We start from the raw sequence: 19,332 nt of genomic DNA on the forward strand, positions 1-19,332 counted from the left end.
CCTCTCCTGCCAATTCCCATGGGGGTGAGCTCAGAAATGGGCTTGCCTACTTGGGGAATGGATCTTTCCACCACTTCATGGGTGGAGTTTTTCAAGGACCTACAGGCTTTCTGTAAGGGGAAGGATGGGTTCCGGGTGGAAAATCAGCATCGCCCACGGCAGTGGTCTCCCTTCTCAGGATCATGGACAGGTTAAAGGAATCTTTGTCCCCTCAGAGATGGGTAAAGTAGAGAAGGGGACAGCGTGTGGGGGAGGGGGGGGGAGAAGGTGAAGACGGGGATCCTTTTGAGAGACTCATGTGAAGAGTCAGGATCCTTGGTGGGGCATCCCGATGAGGTGTTTTTGGAGGAGGGGGAGATTCCACCAGATGCAGAGCCACATAGAACAATGCTTCGGCTCTTTTATAGGGACAAGATGTCTGGTTTAATTTTGCAGACCCTGAAGGCTCTTGGTTGTAAAGGGGCCTTGCGAAAGGCATCCTAGTTTTTTCTCCTTTGCATGAGGCTGTTCAGGAATTTGGAATGGAGTGCTCCTGAGGCCAATTTTAAAGGAGGTCGCTCATTGGTGGGTTTGTATTCTATGGATCCTAAGGCTATGGAGCAGCTCCAGTTTCTCAAAATGAACACCCTGGTCTGCGCAGTGACAAAGTGGACCACTGTTCCGGTGGAAGGAGGTGCAGCTTTAAAAAAAAAAAAAAAAAAAAAAATGCATAGGATCGGAAGATTGAGGCAATTTTGAAGCAGTGGCCATGAATCTCCAAATCTGATTTGCTGTTGTGTGGTGGCAAGGGCTAGTTTACAATTGGCTCAGTAGGCTCTGGTAGAGAATGGCCCTTACCTGAAGCCAGGAGCAGTGTTCTTGGCAGATGCAGGTTATGATTTGGTCAATATAGCTGCTTGGTGGGTGGCTTTGGTTATTGCAGCCCGCAGGCTCCTTTGGCTGCAAAACTGGTTCGCTGATGCTTTTCAAAATCCAGTCTTACCAAGTTGCCATTTAAGGGGCGCTTATTATTTGGGGAGGAATTTGGAGAAGATGGAGGATCAATGGGGAGAGTCCACATTTCCTTGCTTACCCGAGGACAGGAAATCTACTCCCCGATTTTCTTCAGCAAAGGGGCAATTTTAGTGCTTTCACCCTTCCAGAAGTTCGAGTAATCAGAGATCCCGCTCGTTTAGCAGGTCTCAGTCCTTTCGGGCAAAGAAGCGCGGTAAAGATGGTTTCTCTGCCTCCAGAGCTCCTCGCTCCTCCCAATGAGGTTTTGGGGATCCATCTTCCGGTTCTGGAGATAGGCAGACGCCTGTCTCAATTTTATTGGAGATGGACCCAAATCACTTCCGACCAATGGTTCTTGGAAGTGATGCACGACAGATATGCTTTGGAGCTTATCTGTCATCTGATGCTTTTATGGTTTCCTCTTACAATTGCAGAGAAAAGCAGACAGTGGTTCAGTCCATGTTACAGTGGCTGGTTGCTCTGAAGTCCATTGTTCCAAAGGATCAGGAAGGTTACAGGATGTTATTCTATTTACTTTGTGATCCCCAAAAAAGAGGGCTTCTTTCGACCTATTCTAGATCTAAAGGAGGTCAATCGAGCCCTTCGGGTTATCCATTTCAGGATGGAAACTTCTAAGGTCAGTCATCATGGCGGTGTACAAGGGAGAGTTCCTGTCAGAGGCTTACCTACACATTTGCAAGCAGCATCTGCAGTTTGCAGTCTTAGGCTGCCATTACCAGTTTCAAGCATTGCCCTTTGGCTTGGCTACAGTGCCCAGCACCTTTTCCCAAGGTGATGGTGGTGGTGGCCATGGCTCTCCCCAAGGAGGGAATTCTCGTTCATCTGTATTTAGACAACTGGCTAATCCAAGTCAAGTCAGCTGCGCCAGCTGGGTGGTGTCAAGTAATATGGCCGAGAGCAGTCTGCAGCCTTCTCAGGTTCTGGACTATTTGGGTGTCCAGTTTGATACGGCTCAAGGCGAGGTGTTTTTCAGAGTCCTGCATTCAGAAGATCTGAGGGCAGGTCTGAGCCCTGAAGTTGGCGATCTGTTCGTCGATATGGTCATACCTACAGACGCTTGGATCAGTGGCCGCAGCGATAGAGGGTAATACCTTGGGCGTATATGCATCCTCTGCAGAAGTCCCTCCTGTCCCATTGAAATCCTCAGTCTTAGGAGTACAATGTGCCATTGACCTTGCTGTTGGAGGTAAGGCAGCAGTTGCTCTGGTGGTTACCCAGGGAGCATCTAGAGAAAGGGATGGAGGTGGAGCCTCCTGACTGGTTTGTAGTCACAATGGATGGGAGTCTACAGGGTTGGGGGTTCACTGTCAGGAGTTCCAAAGAGGGGTCTTGGTCAATCAACCAGCTGTAAGCCCTAGCAATTTGGCAAACTTTGTAGATCGAGGCCCAGTTGGAAGGAAAAGCTATGAAAGTAATGTCGGACAACGGGGCAGCTGTGGCCTCCATAAATCAAGGGGGGACTCAGTCAGCAAGTCTCTCAGGAAATGGATGTCCTTCTTCCATGGGTGGAACAGCATTTGCAGCAATGTCGGCTTCTCATATATCAGGGGTTGACAATGTGTGGGCAGATTATCTCAGTCGTCACGAGTTGGATCAAGGAGAATGGGAATTAGTTCCTGAGGTGTTTTGAGTCATCATGGATTGATGTGATTGTTCTTTTCTAGATCTGATGGCGGGTCGGAAGAACGTTAAAGTGGATCACTTTTACAGTCTGGCCTGGGATGTTTTAGTACTCGGAGTGGATGTGTTGGTTCAGTCTTGGCCATGGGGAAAGTTGCTTTATGCATTTCTGCCATGGCCCACAATCAACCGGTTACAACAGAAGATAGTGCGACATCTAGGCTTGCCTTGTGGCCTTGAACTGGCCATGCAGACCTTGGTACACGGATTTCTGTCGTCTTCTGGTGGAGGATCCATGGCAGCTCCCTCGGCTCGGGGGGCTTCTGCTGCAGGGTCTGGTATTTCATGACAATCCGGTTTGGTTTTGTCCTATGGTTTGGCCCTTGAGATGGCTCAGCTTTTGAAGCAGGATTATTCAGGGTCAGTGGTGAAAACTCTTCTGAGGGCGTGTAAGTTTTTCCACTTCCTTGGCCTGGCAAGTCTTTGAACATTTGTGTTGGGGCCGCTCTTGTCTTCCTTCCTCAGTATCTCTTCCCTTGATCTTGGATTTTTTTACAGGAAGGTCTGAGAAAGGGTTTGGCCTTGAACATGCTCAAATTGCAGGTGGTTGCCATAGCGTGTTATCAGGGATGCATGCAGGGGAGGGCCTCTCTCTTCGCTTCCAGACGTGTCTAGATTCTTGAGGGGTGAGAAACACCTTAGGCTCCCATTACGTTTCCCAGTACCTTTCTCTGATATGAATTTGGTCTTCTCTTTTTTGGCAGGTTCGACCTTTTCATCCTCTTTGGGATGTTTCCTTGCATTTGTTGACCCTGAAGACAAGACAGTGTTTCTGGTTGCTATTTGTTTGGCGAGGCAGATTTTGGAACTGCAAGTCTTGTGTAGAGAACCCTTTTTGGTTATCACACCGGATAGGGTCCAGTTAAGGACAGTACCTGCTTTTCCTTCAAAAGTGTTTTCCAACTTCCATTTGAATCAGTCTTTTTTTTTTTTTTTTTTTTTGACCAGCCTTAAAGAAGGATTTGGATGGACAGGAATTTAGGAAATTGCAGCCATTGGATGTATGGCGGAATTTATTGCGTTATCTGGAGATTATGAACAACTTTTGTAAGATGGATCAAATTTTTTTTCTCCTTCACTGTGATGTGAAGAAAGGGGGGGAGGCAGTCTCTCATGCCACAGTGGTTCGGTGTATTAAGGAAGTGGTGACCACAGCCTATGTGGATGCCAGGAAGCCTCTCCCGAAGCAGATAAGACCCGGGTGCAGCTGATTTCCTGGGCAGAATTATGTTTGATTTCTCTGGCAGAGATCTGTAGAGCAGCGATACGGTCTTCATTGCATATGTTTGCCAGGTACTATCAGTTGAATGTGGCGATGTGAGAGAATTCATCCTTTGCAAGGGAAGTGCTACTTGGTCCTCAGGTAGCCTCCTGCCCTTCTGCGGAGTAGCTTTGGTACATCCCACTGGTGTGGACTGGCTTGCCCAAATGAAGAGGAAGGTGAAATTATCTTTTATTTATCTTTATTTAAAATTTATATATCGCCTATATCCTAGGTGGTGTACAAAAGGATCCATAAGGAAACCTAATAACATACATAATAGCAATAACATAAAATCAAATGCATAAAACTAACATAACAAAACATAAAAGCATAAGTAAAACCAAATACATATCCAAACATAACTTAAAATCTAAGAACATTAATAATACCTGACTACAAATAAAACAAAAAATAAAACAGAGACCATTATTAGCTTATGCAGAAACTAATAAAATACCTGCCTAACCAGCCATGTTTTTAAAAGGCTCTTGAATGACTTCACACCATCTGCCTGCCTCAATTCGAATGGAAGAGAATTCCAGAGAGTAGGTACCGCCACTGAAAAGGCAGTCTCTGGTTGTACAAAGTCTTACTTCTTACCTGATAATTTCCTTTCCTCAGAGGATAAGCCAGTTCACCATCCCAGCCTGGACTGCCTTGAGGTGGTTGACTTTCTTCTGTTTTGTGGGATCCTTATCAAGGAACTTATTGTGTTGCAAGGATCTCGAATGGACCTGGACTAGTTCTGAACCTGGTAAGTGAGTTCTGTCTAAGGTATTCGTTTTTACTGTTGTTGGCGGAGCTAAGTCCAGTGTTTCCATTATGTAAAAAAAAAAAATAGAAGAGCATTCCATTCAAATTTTGTTTGTTTGTAAGATGCAATATTTCATGTTAAAATTTAGTTGGTTTAGTGTCCACAGTTGGCTTTTGAAGAAAATACTGGCTGGCTGATGTCTGTGCTGAGCTATATGAGAGTGACATCAGCGAGTTGTTCTCCATCTCCATCTTTGGAGTTCAAAACCCACTGGTATGGACTCGCCCTCCTTCAAGGAAAGGAAATTATCAGGTAAGAAGTAATTTCACCGTAGTACCCGAGGCAATGAAAGGTAAAGGGACTGGCCCAAGGTCACAAGGAGAATTGGTAAAAGAAGTGGGATTTGAACCCTAGCTTCACTGGGTCCTAGCCCATTATTCTAACTGCAGGCCACTCCTCCACTCATCCTGACCGTTCTGAACCTTAGTATCTATGGTTGCTATTGTGTATTGATTATTTAAAAAAAAAAAAAAAAAACCAGAGGTGACAGAAGCTGTTATACTGGTATTTTGTGGATCCTTGGTTCGGCAGATCTATATGAATTGATCGGTCGAAAGGCGGTTCAAAACAAGAGACAGTTCAATTAAAGGTGAATTTAATATCACTTGTACACGAAGTTAAAAACAGAGCAGTCAGACGACGTACAAAATGATGTAAAAACAAATCAAAGAATCTGACTGCAGTCTTTAGATGTCATAGAAAAAACACTAGCTTCAGAACAAAAATATATTCATATATATATTTTAAACAAATTGCTAAAATATCTAACAAGCAAAACTCCTAAAAATCAGGGAATAAAATATTAACTAGAATTCAATATATTTGAAGTAAAATAACGAAAGCAACAGACAAGTTGCACAAAGTGAATACCAGCCTTATTCTGTTGAAGTCTGTTGCCAAGACAACCTGGACGCCAAACCATAGCTGTATTCCTCAACTGATGAAGTAAACAGCTGAGTAATCTTCTCTGTCCTGAGCCGAAGCTCCCCACCAACCAGCGCCGCGAAAACGAGCACGGGAACCCGAGGAAAGTCCCAACAGGTGACTAGCTCGTGCGTGATGATGTCACCAACACGTGCAGACGCCACGCATGCGCACGCACAATGACGCCCATCCCAATCCAGCCAGCGCAGCAAGCCCCAGAGAAGCCAGCCCAAAACCCCGAGTAACAGCAAGAGGTAGGGAACCCTTAACAGAAGCATAGAATAAGTAAACTACATTTCCCTATACGTACCCGGATCAGTCCAGACTCTACTGGGTTTTGCCTCCCTTCCAGCAGATGGAGACAGAAAAAAACTTGAAGGGCACCCTCTGATAGACTGGTGCACCACCTGCAATCCCTTCAGTATTTCTCTGTCTCCAGCAGATAAAGGTGGCAGAACCTGTGGTCCTGGTATTTAGCTAGTTTAAAAAAAAAAGAAGGAAAATAAGCAGCAGCTCAATCAACAGTTTCCTATGGTTATACCAAAGCGGCTCCTTTATAAAAAAAAAAAAAAAAAAAAAGTAGCAAAGTACGGTCTCCCAGGCTCCGGAGGTATTTCGGTGTTTTCCCCTGTCTACTGTGCCTCAGCGATGCCGCACTGAGCTATATGTGCAGCATCGCCTACAGGGAGCCAGCAGTGCGGCTCTCCCGCGAGAGCCTCTGCTCCCGATGGCTCTTCGGGTTCTAAGGATGGCGCTAAGGGAAAGACCTCAGTGAGGCCCCGTGGTGTGGGTAAGCCATCGCTTGTTCGGGGTAGTCTGCCTGCTTCGTTCCTGCGGAGTGCGGGAATGGTGGCTATTTTGGGAGCCTTTGCCTCACCCATTTTCGCGGCTGGGGGCGGGGATTCCCCTCCTTCGCTCTCTCCCCACAATCGGAATCCTGGGTCTCTTCTGGGCTCGATGCCAGCTTCGCCTGTGCTTCTCATTCCCCCCCCCCCCCCCCCCTCCGCGGGGGAACTTAAAGGGCCAGTCCTCTTTTTCCGTGGACTTTGTCTTACTGATGCATAAGGCTTATTTGGCTAGCCTTATGCCATCCGGGGATCCGGGTCTTCCTCGACCGGTTCCTCCAGACGTGTCTACTATACAGGGGGGGCTTCTGGTCCAAGCAGGCCCATGCCTGGGGGAGACCCTGCGACAGCGGACCCTCTGCAGGCTGACGCGGATGGGGATTCAGAGCATGTGGCCCCTGTTGAGGGTGACGATCCTTGCGTCCTTTGCTTGTTTTGAAAGGATGAGTTGGAACCACTGATTCTGCATGTCCTGACGGAGCTAGGGATCTAAATGCCTCAAGCGGCCTCTGTTCTTGATTCAGTGGATCCAGTCTTTTCGGGCCTTCGCCCTCAGACTAAGACTTTTTTCCTTTTCATCCCATGTTGCTGCAGCTAATGTTCCACGAGTGGGTTGCTCCGGAGGCGAGCTTGCGTGTGGGGCGCACCATAGATAAGTTGTATCTGCTACCGGACGATTCTCTGGAGCTCCTCAGGGTTCCCAAGGTAGACACAACGGTGTCAGCGGTCATGAAGCATACAACTATTCCGGTGGCTAGGATAGAAAGCTCGAGGTTCACCTGAAGAGAATTTTTGAGGCGTCTGCTCTGGGCGTCAGGGCGGCTTCTGCAGCAGTTTGATGCGACGAGCGAATCTGCAATGGTTCAGCAATTGCTGCGTGTCCGGGAACTTTCCCTGGGGGAGGCAGAGCAGGTGGATTGTTTGGAGGCGGCGGTAGTATATGGGGCGGATGCCTTATATTATCTCCATACTTCATCCCGTTTGATGGCCTCCGCGATGTTGGCTCGGAGACTTTTGTGGCTCTGTAACTGGTTGGCTGATGTTTCCTCTAAGCCTCAGTTGGGGGCACTTCCTTTCAGAGGGAAATTTCATTTTTGAGATGATTTGGAACAGCTTATTAAATCTTTGGGAGATAATAAGGTATACAAGCTTCCCAAGGACAGGCCTAAGTCTTCCAAGCGTTTTGGGCCTTCTCGGTTTCGTTTTCAAGGTCAGCACTGGTTTCGTCAGACCAGACTGCCCTATGGTCAGTCTTCGGGAAGGCCCCAGGCTTGGGCTCCTTCCTTTCGCGGCCGTTGACCCGCCTGTGACTGAGTCCATCCAGATTTGATGGGAGCTACGTCCTCACAATGAGAGAACGCTGACCCATTCCTCCGTTCCGGTGATAGGGAGACTGCTCTCCCTTTTTTTTTTACGAGGAGTGGGTCAAAATAACGTCGGACCGGTGGGTTCTAAGCATCATAGAACACGGCTACGCGTTAGATTTTGCTCGTCCTCTAAGAGACCTGTTCCTGGTCTTTCCCTGTGGATCTCTGCAGAAGCGGTGCATTGTGGCTCAAACCCTTCAGTAGTTGGAGGACCTGGGGGTGGTTGTTCCAGTTCCTCCGGACGAGCACAGGACTGGGAGGTATTCCATTTATTTCATGGTCCCCAAGAAGGAAGGCTCCTTCTGTCCGATCCTGGACTTGAGAAGGTCAACAGAGCCCTCCGGGTGCCCCGCTTTTGCATGGAGACTCTGCGTTCGGTAATCGCGGCTGTGAGCAGAGGAGAGTTTCTAGCCTCACTGGATTTGATGGAGGCATACCTTCACATTGGAATTTGCAAGGATCACCAGAGATTTCTGCACTTCATTGTACTAGGCAGCCATTATCAGTTTCAAGGCCTTCAGTTCAGGTTGGCGCCCGCTCCCTGCAATTTTACCAAGGTGATGGTAGTGGTAGCGGCAGCTTTTTGGCGGGAAGGGATCCTAGTTCATCCGTATTTGGATGATTGGCCGATTCGAGCGAAGTCGGAACACCTATGCAGGATAGCGATCAACAGAGTGGTGCAGAGCCTTCACTCTCTCGGTTGGGTCATCAGACTTCTTAGAGACACGCTTCGATACTCTGATGGGGAAAGTTTTCCTCATGCAGGAGCGGATCGACAAGCTGACGTTTCAGGTCCGTCGTATCCTACCCAAGGTTTGGGATTACTTGCAGGTGCTTGGTTCTGTGGCATCTACGCTGGATTTGGTTCCTTGGGCCTTTGCTCATATGAGACCATTACAGAGGGCTTTGCTCTCCTGTTGGAATCCCAGGTCAGAAGAGTTCGGCATTCCCTTGTCTCTCCAGGAGCCAGCCAGGTCCAGGCTCGATTGGTGGTTGATCCCAGAAAATCTAAGTCATGGAGTGGATCTGGAAGTGCCGCAGTGGGTGATCGTGACAAGAGTCGCCAGTCTCTCCAGTTTGCCAATCTCATGTGGCGCAAGACCAGTGGACACAGCAGGAAGCACAGTGGTCCATCAATCTTCTGGAAACCAGAGCAGTACGACTGGCTTTGCTGGAATTTCTTCCCCTCATTCGTCATCAGTCGGTACGGATTTTGTCCGACAATGCGACGATGGTAGCATATATCAATTGCCAAGGGGTAATGAAAAGCCATCCGGTAGCCTTGGAGGCGGACAAGCTGATGGTCTGGGTGGAAATCAGTCTCGCTCAATTGGCAGCCTCGCACATAGCCGGGGTAGACTTCATTCAGGCGGATTTTCTAAGCCGACAACGATTAGACTCCAGAGAGTGGGAGCTATCCGAGGAGGCGATGAGGCTCTTAACTTGTCGGTGGGGAGTTCCTCGCCTGGATTTGATGGCGACTTGGTTGAATGCAAAGGCAGCTCACTTCTTCAGTCGCAGAAGGGAGCATGGGGCAGAAGGAGTGGATGCTCTTGTTCTTCCGCGGCCCCACGACATTCTGCTCTACGTCTTTCCTCCCTGGCCCCTAGTGGGCAAGGTCGTAAGAAGAATAGAGAGCCACCCAGGGTCAGTTATCCTCATAGCTCCAGAGTGGCCATGGAGGCCGTGGTTCGCAGACCTGGTCAACTTAGCGGAGGACGGCCCGCTCGTCTCAGTCATCTTCTGAATCTACTACAGCAAGGTCCAGTATCTTTGGACCAAGCGGCTCGCTTTTGTCTAGTGGCCTGGCTTATGAAAGGAAGCAGTTAAGGAAGAAGGGTTATCCTGACGCAGTCATTTCCACCCTTTTGCGGGCATGTAAGACCTCTACTTCGCTTATGTATGTTCAGGTGTGGAAAGTTTTCAATTCTTGGTGTAGCGGTTTGGACGTTTCTCCGCGGCGCACCACCATAGTTCATATACTTGCCTTCTTACAGGAAGGGTTGAAAAAAGGTTTGGCGTACAGTTCTCTCAGGGATCCAGGTTGCAGCCCTGGGCTGCAACCTGGAAAGATTGGAGTATCTCTAGCAGCCCATCCTGACTTAGCGTGTTTTCTGAGGGGTGCTAAGCCCCCCAGTTCGAGCGATTTGTCCTTCTTCTTGGAGTCTGAACCTGGTTCTCTGTGGGTTGTGCCGGCTTCCTTTTGAACCCCTCAAACAGGCCACTTTGAAGGACGGTCTTCCTAGTGGCTTTCTGCTTGGTGAGGCGAATATCTGAGATTCAAGCGCTGTCCTGTAGGAAACCCTTTCTTCGGTTTTCAGATTCGGGGGTGTCTCTTAGAATGGTACCATCCTTTCTGCCGAAGGTCATGTCTGCTTTTCACTTGAATCTGTCGGTGGAGTTGCTGGCTTTTCCGGATTTGGATCGTGAGTCCCCTCGCTTGCGACTTGAGGAAGTTGGATGTCCGGTTTCTCCTTCAATATTTGGAGGTTATTAACCACTTCAGGGTTTTGGACCATCTCTTTGTCCTATGGAGCAGTCCTAAGAAAGGTCATAAGGTATCCAAAGCTACCATTGCCCGATGGTTGAAGGAAGCTATTGCTTCAGCATATATATGTCACGGACATGCAGTGCCGGATGGTCTAAAAGCTCATTCGATCCGGTCTCAGGCTGCATCTTGGGCAGAGAGTCAGTTGGTTTCGCTGCAGGAGATCTGCAGAGTGGCGACTTGGAAGTCTCTACACACTTTTGCTAAGCATTACAGTTTAGACATCTGGGCTCCAGATGTCGACTGTTTTGGCAGCAGTGTTCTTTGAGCGGCACTCCAGGTCTCACCCCATGAGGACAACTCTGGTATATCCCAGCAGTCTGGACTGATCCAGGTACGTACAGGGAAAGGAAAATTGGTTCTTACCTGCTAACTTTCGTTCCTGTAGTACCACAGATCCTCCCCAAGGAGAATTTTCAGGGGGGAGAGTCCGCTCTAATTCATTTATTTTAGCAATATACGCAAATGAGTTCAATTGTCAGAGTGCTCCTGTCATGTACATAGTTCTTTGTCATATTCCTTTTCCCAGTTTTGATCTAACCATTGGATTTGGATGTGATGTTTGGTTGCAAAGTTCATTATTTCTTTATCTGCTTTGACACTGTTTATACTGAAGGGATCGCAGGTGGCACACGGTCTATCAGAGGGTGCCCTTCAAGTTTTTCTCTGTCTCCATCTGCTGGAAGGGAGGCAAAACCCACCAGTCTGGACTGATCCATGGTACTACAGGAACGAAAATTAGCAGGTAAGAACCAATTTTCCTTTATGAAATGGGATTTTGCAATTTTCCATAATTATTAACTGTTTAAAGCAGTAACAGTGTGAGTAGACAATTATGTATGTAATCTCTTTCACTTTTCCATTCATTTTTCTTCTGCCAGGTTGTAGCTTTTTTTGTTCTGGAAACTTTGGAGGTTGTGATAAATGTGTAGAGCTCCAGTACAAAAGATGTTGGAGCATGTTCACTTTTGAGACCTCTCGGGGTGCCATTCACCTCTGCGGTCTCAGGAGCTGGGGCACTGCAACCTGTTTTTGATCAGCCTTCCAAAATTCATTACAAAGACTCCTCCTTTTGCCACGTAATTGTCCTTGCCAGAAGTTTTCTCTTGCCAACTAAAGCTTAGGGTATCTTAACCTAAGGAATAATCAATTATAGCATTAGTAAAGGGCTCCGACAAGGGATCTATTACTTTTAGAAAATTGAAACAGACATTGTTGATTTGTTTTGTCCTAATTAAACAGCTTACTAGCAGTGATCTGATGGGGTGTTACACTCAGATAATGCCCACTGGATCTTGCTGCCAATTGAATGGTAGAAGCTATCCAATTTGTAAAGTTAATTTTGAATACATTGAAAGCTGTAGTGCTATTTGTCTCATAAATAGAGAACACAAATACCATTTCTAGTTGCATTTTAGCAGCTTTCAGAGTGTGCTGCTTTTTAGTATAATAATCTGGGGTGGTGAGAAATTGTGGTGCAGTGTGGCGTAATTCCCTGTATGCAGTAAAACTCCTGCTCTCTGCTATGCATGGGGAATAATTTAGGATGGTTATCTGAGAGCCCTCTGCTCCCCCCCCCCCCCAATTCCTGTCTCTTTTATAGGGAATAGGAGAGGAGGGAGTAATGCTGGCGTGGACAGAGCACAGCAGTAAAATCTACTCTGATCCCTAAACTACCCCTCCTACCATTTCCTTCCTCCTCCCCCATTCCAAGATGCTGGTTAGTTGAGCATTCTGGATAAGGGAGTGCCAGATAATGGGTCTTTTGCAATAATTGCAGATTTTCGCACTATGTGGTACTTATCTTGTCTCTATCTTAATCCATGCCATTCAGTTTTTTTTTTAATTCTCATCCCAATTTTATTTTAAAAAGAGGCTGTAGTCTGGCAGTAGTGGCTGGAATATTCTACGGCTCCTGTTTTGTGCCAGTTCTATACATCAAGGACCACGCCAAGAGAAACGAAAGCATGTACACCGGAGCAAGTCAGTTTGGTGAGAGCGGAGCAGCCTTTTCACTGCATCTCTAATGTTTGTTTGTTTTGTTGTCATGTTTGCAAAGGGTTTTGGCCATGCCTTAAAACATCAAAAGTCAAAGTAATTTAACCTAGAGCATGGCTGCCTTCTTCATGCAGTGCACACAATCAGGCTGATGCAATGTGAATGTGCTAAAAATGTGTGTCCAAACGGGATGCACGTTTTTTTAACGCGTGCACAATCACCTCTCCTGGGCGCCCAGTGTAATAAGCAAATGAATTGCCGTGCTAAAAAGGACGCGCTAGGGATAACTTGTTCATCGCTAGGACATCCATGGCATGGGGCACCTAGGAGATGTGGCTGTGTGTGAGTTAATAAAACAGACACTCAATTTACAAGCGTCTTTTTTTTTTCCTGCGGCAGCAATTTAACCAGCACAAAACGCACACACTATATACAAGGCCTGAAGCATGTATATTGTGCGCCCTGACATTTTTTTATGTCAAGACCTACTTTTTTTTTTTTTGCATGGTGCAGTTTTCTATGGTTCTTCCTACTTAGTATTACGACGATACTAAATAGGAGGAATCACAGAAAAGCAGGTTTTTTTTTTTATTTTATTTAAAAACTTTTCTATACCGTCGCTAAGTTAGGTACCATCGCAACGGTTTACAAACAGGCACAAAATAATGTATGTATAGGTAGGTTATCGTACATTCTAACAGGTGCCAATTAAGTACGGTTACAAACTCATTAATAAAATCAATGTTTGAGTAGTGATGGTCAATTCCAGGTGTATTATTGAGTTACTCTTCATAGTTATGTTAACATGCATTTTTAAAAACTGTTAAATTCTTCATTCTCAATTGCATTTCTCTGACTTGTTTTTTCTCCTCCTCTCTACCCTCCCGCTTCTTTAGGAAAGGCTTGTTTAAAGAGCCATGTCTTTAAGGTTTTCTTAAAAAATTTGATATCAGTCTGCAATCTGATTTCAGTGGGCAATGTGTTCCATAGATTGGGCCCTGCCAGTGATAGGGCCCTTTCTCTTACCTGGATTAGTTTTGCTGATTTTACTGAAGGGACTGTTGGTAGTGCTTTGTTAGCTGAGCGAAGGTTTCTTTGTGGGACATGGACTCGTAGGGCTGTGTTTAGCCAGTCTGCTTCTTTATCATATATTAGTTTGTGTATGGTGCATAAGGCCTTGTATTTTATCCTGTATTCGATTGGCAACCAATGTAAGTCTGCTAAAGTTTCAGTTATATGGTCCCTCCTTTTTTTTTCCCGTCAGTATTCTGGCTGCAGTATTTTGAAGTATTTGGAGTGGTCTTATTGATGTGCTGGGGAGTCCTAATAAGAGTGCATTACAGTAATCAGTGATGGAAAAAACAAGTGTTTGTAAAACTGTTCTGAAGTGGGCATGTGTGAGTAATGGTTTCAATCTTTTTAGGATCATAAGTTTCGCGTATCCTTCCCTTACTTTTAATGAGTTGAGCCCTTGAAATTTGGGAAGACTTTATGCCTGCTCCAGGCAGGCATAAAAGTTTACAGGTTAAAAAATGGCCCTTGGGCACGCAGGGACTTTTTGCATTGTGGGGTAATAACTAATAGCCTCGTTTACATGGCATTTACATGTGATGAGCGCAGTTAGGTACGCCTTTGTTTGGGCATACTGATCCCCTTATTGCTTCGGGGGTTATAGACGCGCATCCAATTGCTCGTTAAGCTGTGTGCTAGGCTGGGTGCACTTGATTGCATTGGCCTGAATATTTTTATATTATCTTTCACAGGATAGTTAGCTGTGTAGATGTTTTACTGCTTGTAAGGCAAGATTCCCCTCAGTGCAGAAGCTTAAGGTTGGATTTCCTGTAGATAAATATGTACAGATGTAAAATTAGTTCGATACAGAGTCAGCCCTGAAAGCAACCAACAGAGTCGTCGATTGTGATATCTTTTGTAAAAGATGTATTGGTACATGGTCACTTTTTCAGCTGACCTAGAGTAGTATGAGGAAATGTTGAGCGAGACTGATATCCTCAGAAATCTAGCCACTTGCATACTTAGATGTGCCACAGTTCATGGATTATGTTTTCCGTGGCTTACATTCTTCAAAATGAGAGGCAGTAAAACCTGATGAAATGTTCAGGGAACCGCAGAGTTTCTTGATTTGATGTAGTAATTGATTTTTATCTGATTTCTATTTCGCTTTTTGGCACTTCAAAGCGGATTACATTCAGATACTGTGGCTGTATCAGATGGCACTGACAAATTTGGCTATTCTCCTAGGACAAGCAGGATGCTAGTCCTTACATGTGGGCGACATCATCCAATGGATCCTAGCATGGAAAACGTTTGTCAAACTTTCTAGAAGCTTTGACCTGCACACTGAGTATGCCCAGCCTGCCACTATCCGCGCGTCCACACGAGATCCCCTTCGATCTCTTCTTTTCTGTGTGCAGTTGCCTCGTGGTTTGTGGAGCTCCTTTCTTTTCTTACATTCTTGAGAGTTTTAGGGTTTTTCCCTTCTTCCTTGTCGGGTCCCGCTTTGTGGTCAGTGCCTCCTCTGTGTGGTAGATCTTTTTACTACCTTTTTGTCTCTCATTGCGGACGATTCCCGACTACCCGCCTTTTGGTGACCACCGGTCATCAACCGTATGCCAGATATGTTTTCATGGCGTCCGGTTTTCGTCGGTGCCCCCAGTGCCCACGGACCATGTCCATCACGGATCCACGTGAGGTTTCCATCCTCTGCTTGGGGGCCTCGCATGATGTCATGGGTATCGTCTGTGTGACTAGATGACCCCCAAAGGCTGTCAGGCATGTCTCGATAAGATGGAGAAACTTTTCGGTGGTTCTAAGTCTGCTCCTTCTACTCCTGCATCGGAGCCTTCGATGCCGAGAGGTTGCAGGGAGTCTCTGTCGCCGTTCCTCTTGTTATTTCCTCGAAGGATCACAGGGACGGCAACAGATCCTCAGTGATTTCACCGCTATCCTGGACATTGGGGTCTTCTGCCTCTTCAGCATCAGGGAAAGACCGGGCTGAGCACCATAGGAGATCTGCAAGCATCCCACTAATCACCATCTGTGTACCGCCACCGAAGAGACACTGGCCATTGGAGGCCCCATCCTCTGATCCCGTGTTCCCCACTGATAGTGCCGGGTACCGTGCCACCTCGGAGACCTGAGGAAGAGCCGGTGATGCCCCGTCCTGTTCCCTCGGTCCTAGCCACACCAGTTTTTGAGGAGGAGCTGTACTGCAGGGTGCAGTCCGTGGTGCTCAGGGCACTCCAGAATGTTAAGCTGCCCGCCCCACTGGCCCCCATACCAGTGCCCAAGCCTCCACCGTCCGTTCTTGCACCCCTGCTGGAGTGTCTGGACACCTTTTAGGCACTCTTATCAACACAACCGGTGCCCGAGGGGCCTTCGGTTCCCCAACAGCCATCGATGCCCTCCACCGGAGTGATCCAGATCATTGGGTCCAAGGAGGACTTGACCGGCGCTGTGTTCCTGAGGCCTCTGTTCCCCCAAGTCCTTACCAGGTCCTTCCGGCCTCCGATTCCCTCGATGCCAGGGGAATCGTCGATTCCTATGGTGCCCTTGAGGCCGTTGGAGCCCAGGGCTGATGTCCCTCACAGGCCTCGCCCGCATTGTGCTGGCCCCATTGAGGAGGAAGGGCCTTATGACCCATGGGGAGATGATTCCACGGAGTTGTCCTTCAAATACTCTGACGACCCCCTCTCGGAACCCTCCTCGCCTGAGGAATGGTGCCAGTCGCCCCCGAGGACTTGTCCTTCGCGTGCTTTGTCAGGGCCATGGCCGAGGCGATCCCTTTCCAAATGCTCACAGAGGAGAATGCGTGACACAAGATGCTGGAAGTATTCCAGTTCGTTGGTGCTCCTAAGGAGATCATGGCGGTTCCCATCCACCACATCTTCAAGGACCTCCTCTGAATAATTTGGGAGCATCCGATCTCTATTTCCCCTGTCAATAGAAAGGCTGATGCCACCTATTTAGTGCAACAAGCCATGGGGTTTGAGAAATGGCACCTCCCCCACCAGTCTGTGGTCGTGGAGTCCACTCTGAAAATCCAGGCGCTCCCACACGTATGCTTCTGTCCTCCCGGGGAGAGAGCATAGGGAGCTTGATGCCTTGGGCATGAAGGTCTTCCAGGGCGCTATGCTAGTCTCCTGTATTGCCGCCTACCAGTTTACCTGACTCAGTACAACCGGAACCTCTGGAAACGGGTTCAGGACCTCGCGGAGGGCTTGCCTCAGCAACTACAGGAGGCTCTCTCTACCATTGTCCTGCTGGGTTTAGAAGGCAGTAAACACGAGGTATCTTTCACTTATTATGTCTCTTGAGACAGTGGCCCGCATAGCTGTGGTTGGCATCAGCACCCAGAGAAATAGCCTGGTTCAGGGCTTCCTACCGCCATCCGGAGGTACAGGAGAAGCTAGCTGACCTCCCCTGCACAGGTGACAACCTCTTCGGGGATAAGGTCCGAGACACGGTAGTTCAATTGAAGGACCACCCTGATACCCTTCAACAGCTCCCCGCTAGCGCTTCTGACACGTCCTCGGCCAGGAAATCCTCCAGGCCAGGATCCCAGAAGCCTTTTTATAGGCAGAAAAAGTATTATCCTCCAGCCTCCTGAGCTCGGACGCCACGCACTAGCTCCAGGGGTTGGCCCCACCAGCAGCGAGCACCTAAGTCCCAGCCAGCGCCCCAGCAAGATCCAACTATGGGCTTTTGACTGCTGCAAGGGGAGCATGAGTCAGTCGAACCCACCCCTGATCCCAAATCTCCCAGTGGGAGGCAAGCTTCTCGGCTTCTCCCATCCCTGGGAGGAGATCACTTCGGACCACTGGGTCCTTAACATCAGGAGACTTCAGCCAGCTACCAGAGACCTCTCCCCCATGTCAATCATGGGGTTCATCCGCCAGCAGGTCATGCTTCAAACGGAACACTCTGTGCTTCTGTCAGCAGGCACGGTAGAGCCGGTCCCTTGCCCCCGGCAGGGCAGAGGATTCTATTCGAGGTACTTTCTCATTCCAAAAAAAGACGGCTTGCACCCATCATCGACTTCAGGGCTTTGAACACGTTTCTCGCGAAAGAGGAGACTGGCTCTGCTCCCTCGATCTCAAGGAAGCTTGTGCCAATTTCCCCGGCCACAGAAAATACTTTGTAGTTGGGAAGGCTCATTACTAATACAAGGTGCTGCCTTTCGGGTTGGCCTCAGCCCCCTGCGTTTTTACCAAGTGCCCGGTGGTGGTGGTGGCGGCAGCTTATCTCAGGTGTCGGACGGTGCATGTTTTCCCGTACCTAGATGACTGGTTGGTCAAGAGCGATTCCCGCACAGTGGCCTTGAGTGCTTTAGCCTTGATGGTGCAGATGCTACAAACCTTGATTTGTCATCAACTACCCTAAGTCTCATCTCTGCCCGTCTCCTCAACTGGACTTCATAGGAGCCAGAATAGATATGGTGCAGGCAAAGGCGTTTCTGCCCTGGGAGCGCTGGCGGCCTTTATCCACAGCAGTTGGCAGGTGACCGCTCACCTTCTGCTCCGACTGTTGGGCCACATGGTGGCTTCAGTCCACATCACCTTCTCGCCCGCCTGTGCATGCAGAGTGCTCAATGAACCTTGTGGTTGCAGTGGCAACAGGCCTCCCAGAACCTTGAGACTCACGTTGCAATCATGGAACCTCTGCATACATCTCTATCCTGGGAAAAGCTCTCCAATATGGAGCAGGGGATTCCCTTCCAAACTGCCTCACCTCAAGTGATCCTCGCCACCGATGCCTCTCCCCTGGGCTGGGGAGCCCATGTGGATGGCATCCACACTCAGGGTCTCTGGACAGCTCACGAAGCTTGCAGTCAAACTTTCTGGAGCTTCGGGCAATCTGGTACACCTTATGGGCGTTCAGAGTCCGGTTGTCGCATAGGGCAGTCCTGATCAGGACAGGCAACCAGGTGGCTATGTGGTATATCAACAAACGGAGGCACAGGCTCTTTCCTCCTCTATCACGAGGCGGTGCAGGTATGGGCCTGGGCCCTGTCACAGAGGATGTTGTTATGAGTGACATACCTGCCTGGAAATTTGAATATACTAGCCACACGAGTGGTTCCTCAACCTGGAGGGTAGCGGCCAAGCTGTTTCATCGGTGGGGTACACTAGAGTTGGACCTCTTCGTCTCCCCGCACAATCACAAAGTGAGCAAGTTTTGCTCCCTGTCACATGCTTTCTCCCTCCACTGGGGGAGAGATCTGTATGCATACCCTCCACCTCTATTCCTCTTGAACACGTTGCTAAAACTTCAGCAGGACAGAAAGACCATGATTCTAGTGGCGCCCTTTTGGCCCCGACAGGTCTGCTTTTCCACTCCTGCAGGACCTGTCTGTCAGGGCCTCCATCCAGTTGGGGATTGCACCCACTCTGATCACACAGAATCAGGACACCTTGCGCCATCTGAACCTCTGGGCGTTGGCCCTGACAGCTTGGATGTTGAGCGCATAGTCCTTCAGTCCCTGGCTCTCTCGGACAGTGTCTCCCAGGTGCTGGTGGCTTCTAGAAAGCTCTCCACCAGGAAGTCCTACAGCTTGACGTGGAGAAGATTCTCTGTCTGGTGTGCAAGGCATGATTTGGATCTATTCACATACCCCCTTCCCCAGCTCTTGGAATACTTATGGCACCTTTCTGAGTCTGGCCTCCAAACCAGCTCAGTTAGGGTTCATCTTAGTGCTGTCAGTGCCTACCATCGAGGTGTCTCTGGCACGCCTGTTTCGGTGCAGCCTTTGGTATGAGGGGCTTGCTCCAGCTGAAGCCACCTCTTTAGCCTCCTGTTGTGTCCTGGGACCTCAACATTGTCCTATCGTGGCTCAAGCATTCTCCTTGTGAGCTGCCGTG

The 19,332-nt window shown here is 48.3% G+C and overlaps 1 protein-coding gene across 1 annotated transcript in view; it reads left to right on the forward strand.

The window, feature by feature from the left end:
• TMEM144 (transmembrane protein 144) overlaps positions 1-19,332 on the forward strand; it is a 72,603-nt gene that overhangs the window by 30,002 nt on the left and 23,269 nt on the right. Inside the window, exon 8 of the mRNA XM_029616191.1 lies at positions 12,330-12,448. Coding sequence (XP_029472051.1) covers positions 12,330-12,448 — 119 coding nt within the window. The remainder of the gene's footprint in view (positions 1-12,329; positions 12,449-19,332) is intronic.

Source organism: Rhinatrema bivittatum, chromosome 1 (genome assembly GCF_901001135.1).
Source record: "Rhinatrema bivittatum chromosome 1, aRhiBiv1.1, whole genome shotgun sequence".
In the NCBI taxonomy this organism is placed as follows: Eukaryota; Metazoa; Chordata; class Amphibia; order Gymnophiona; family Rhinatrematidae; genus Rhinatrema; species Rhinatrema bivittatum.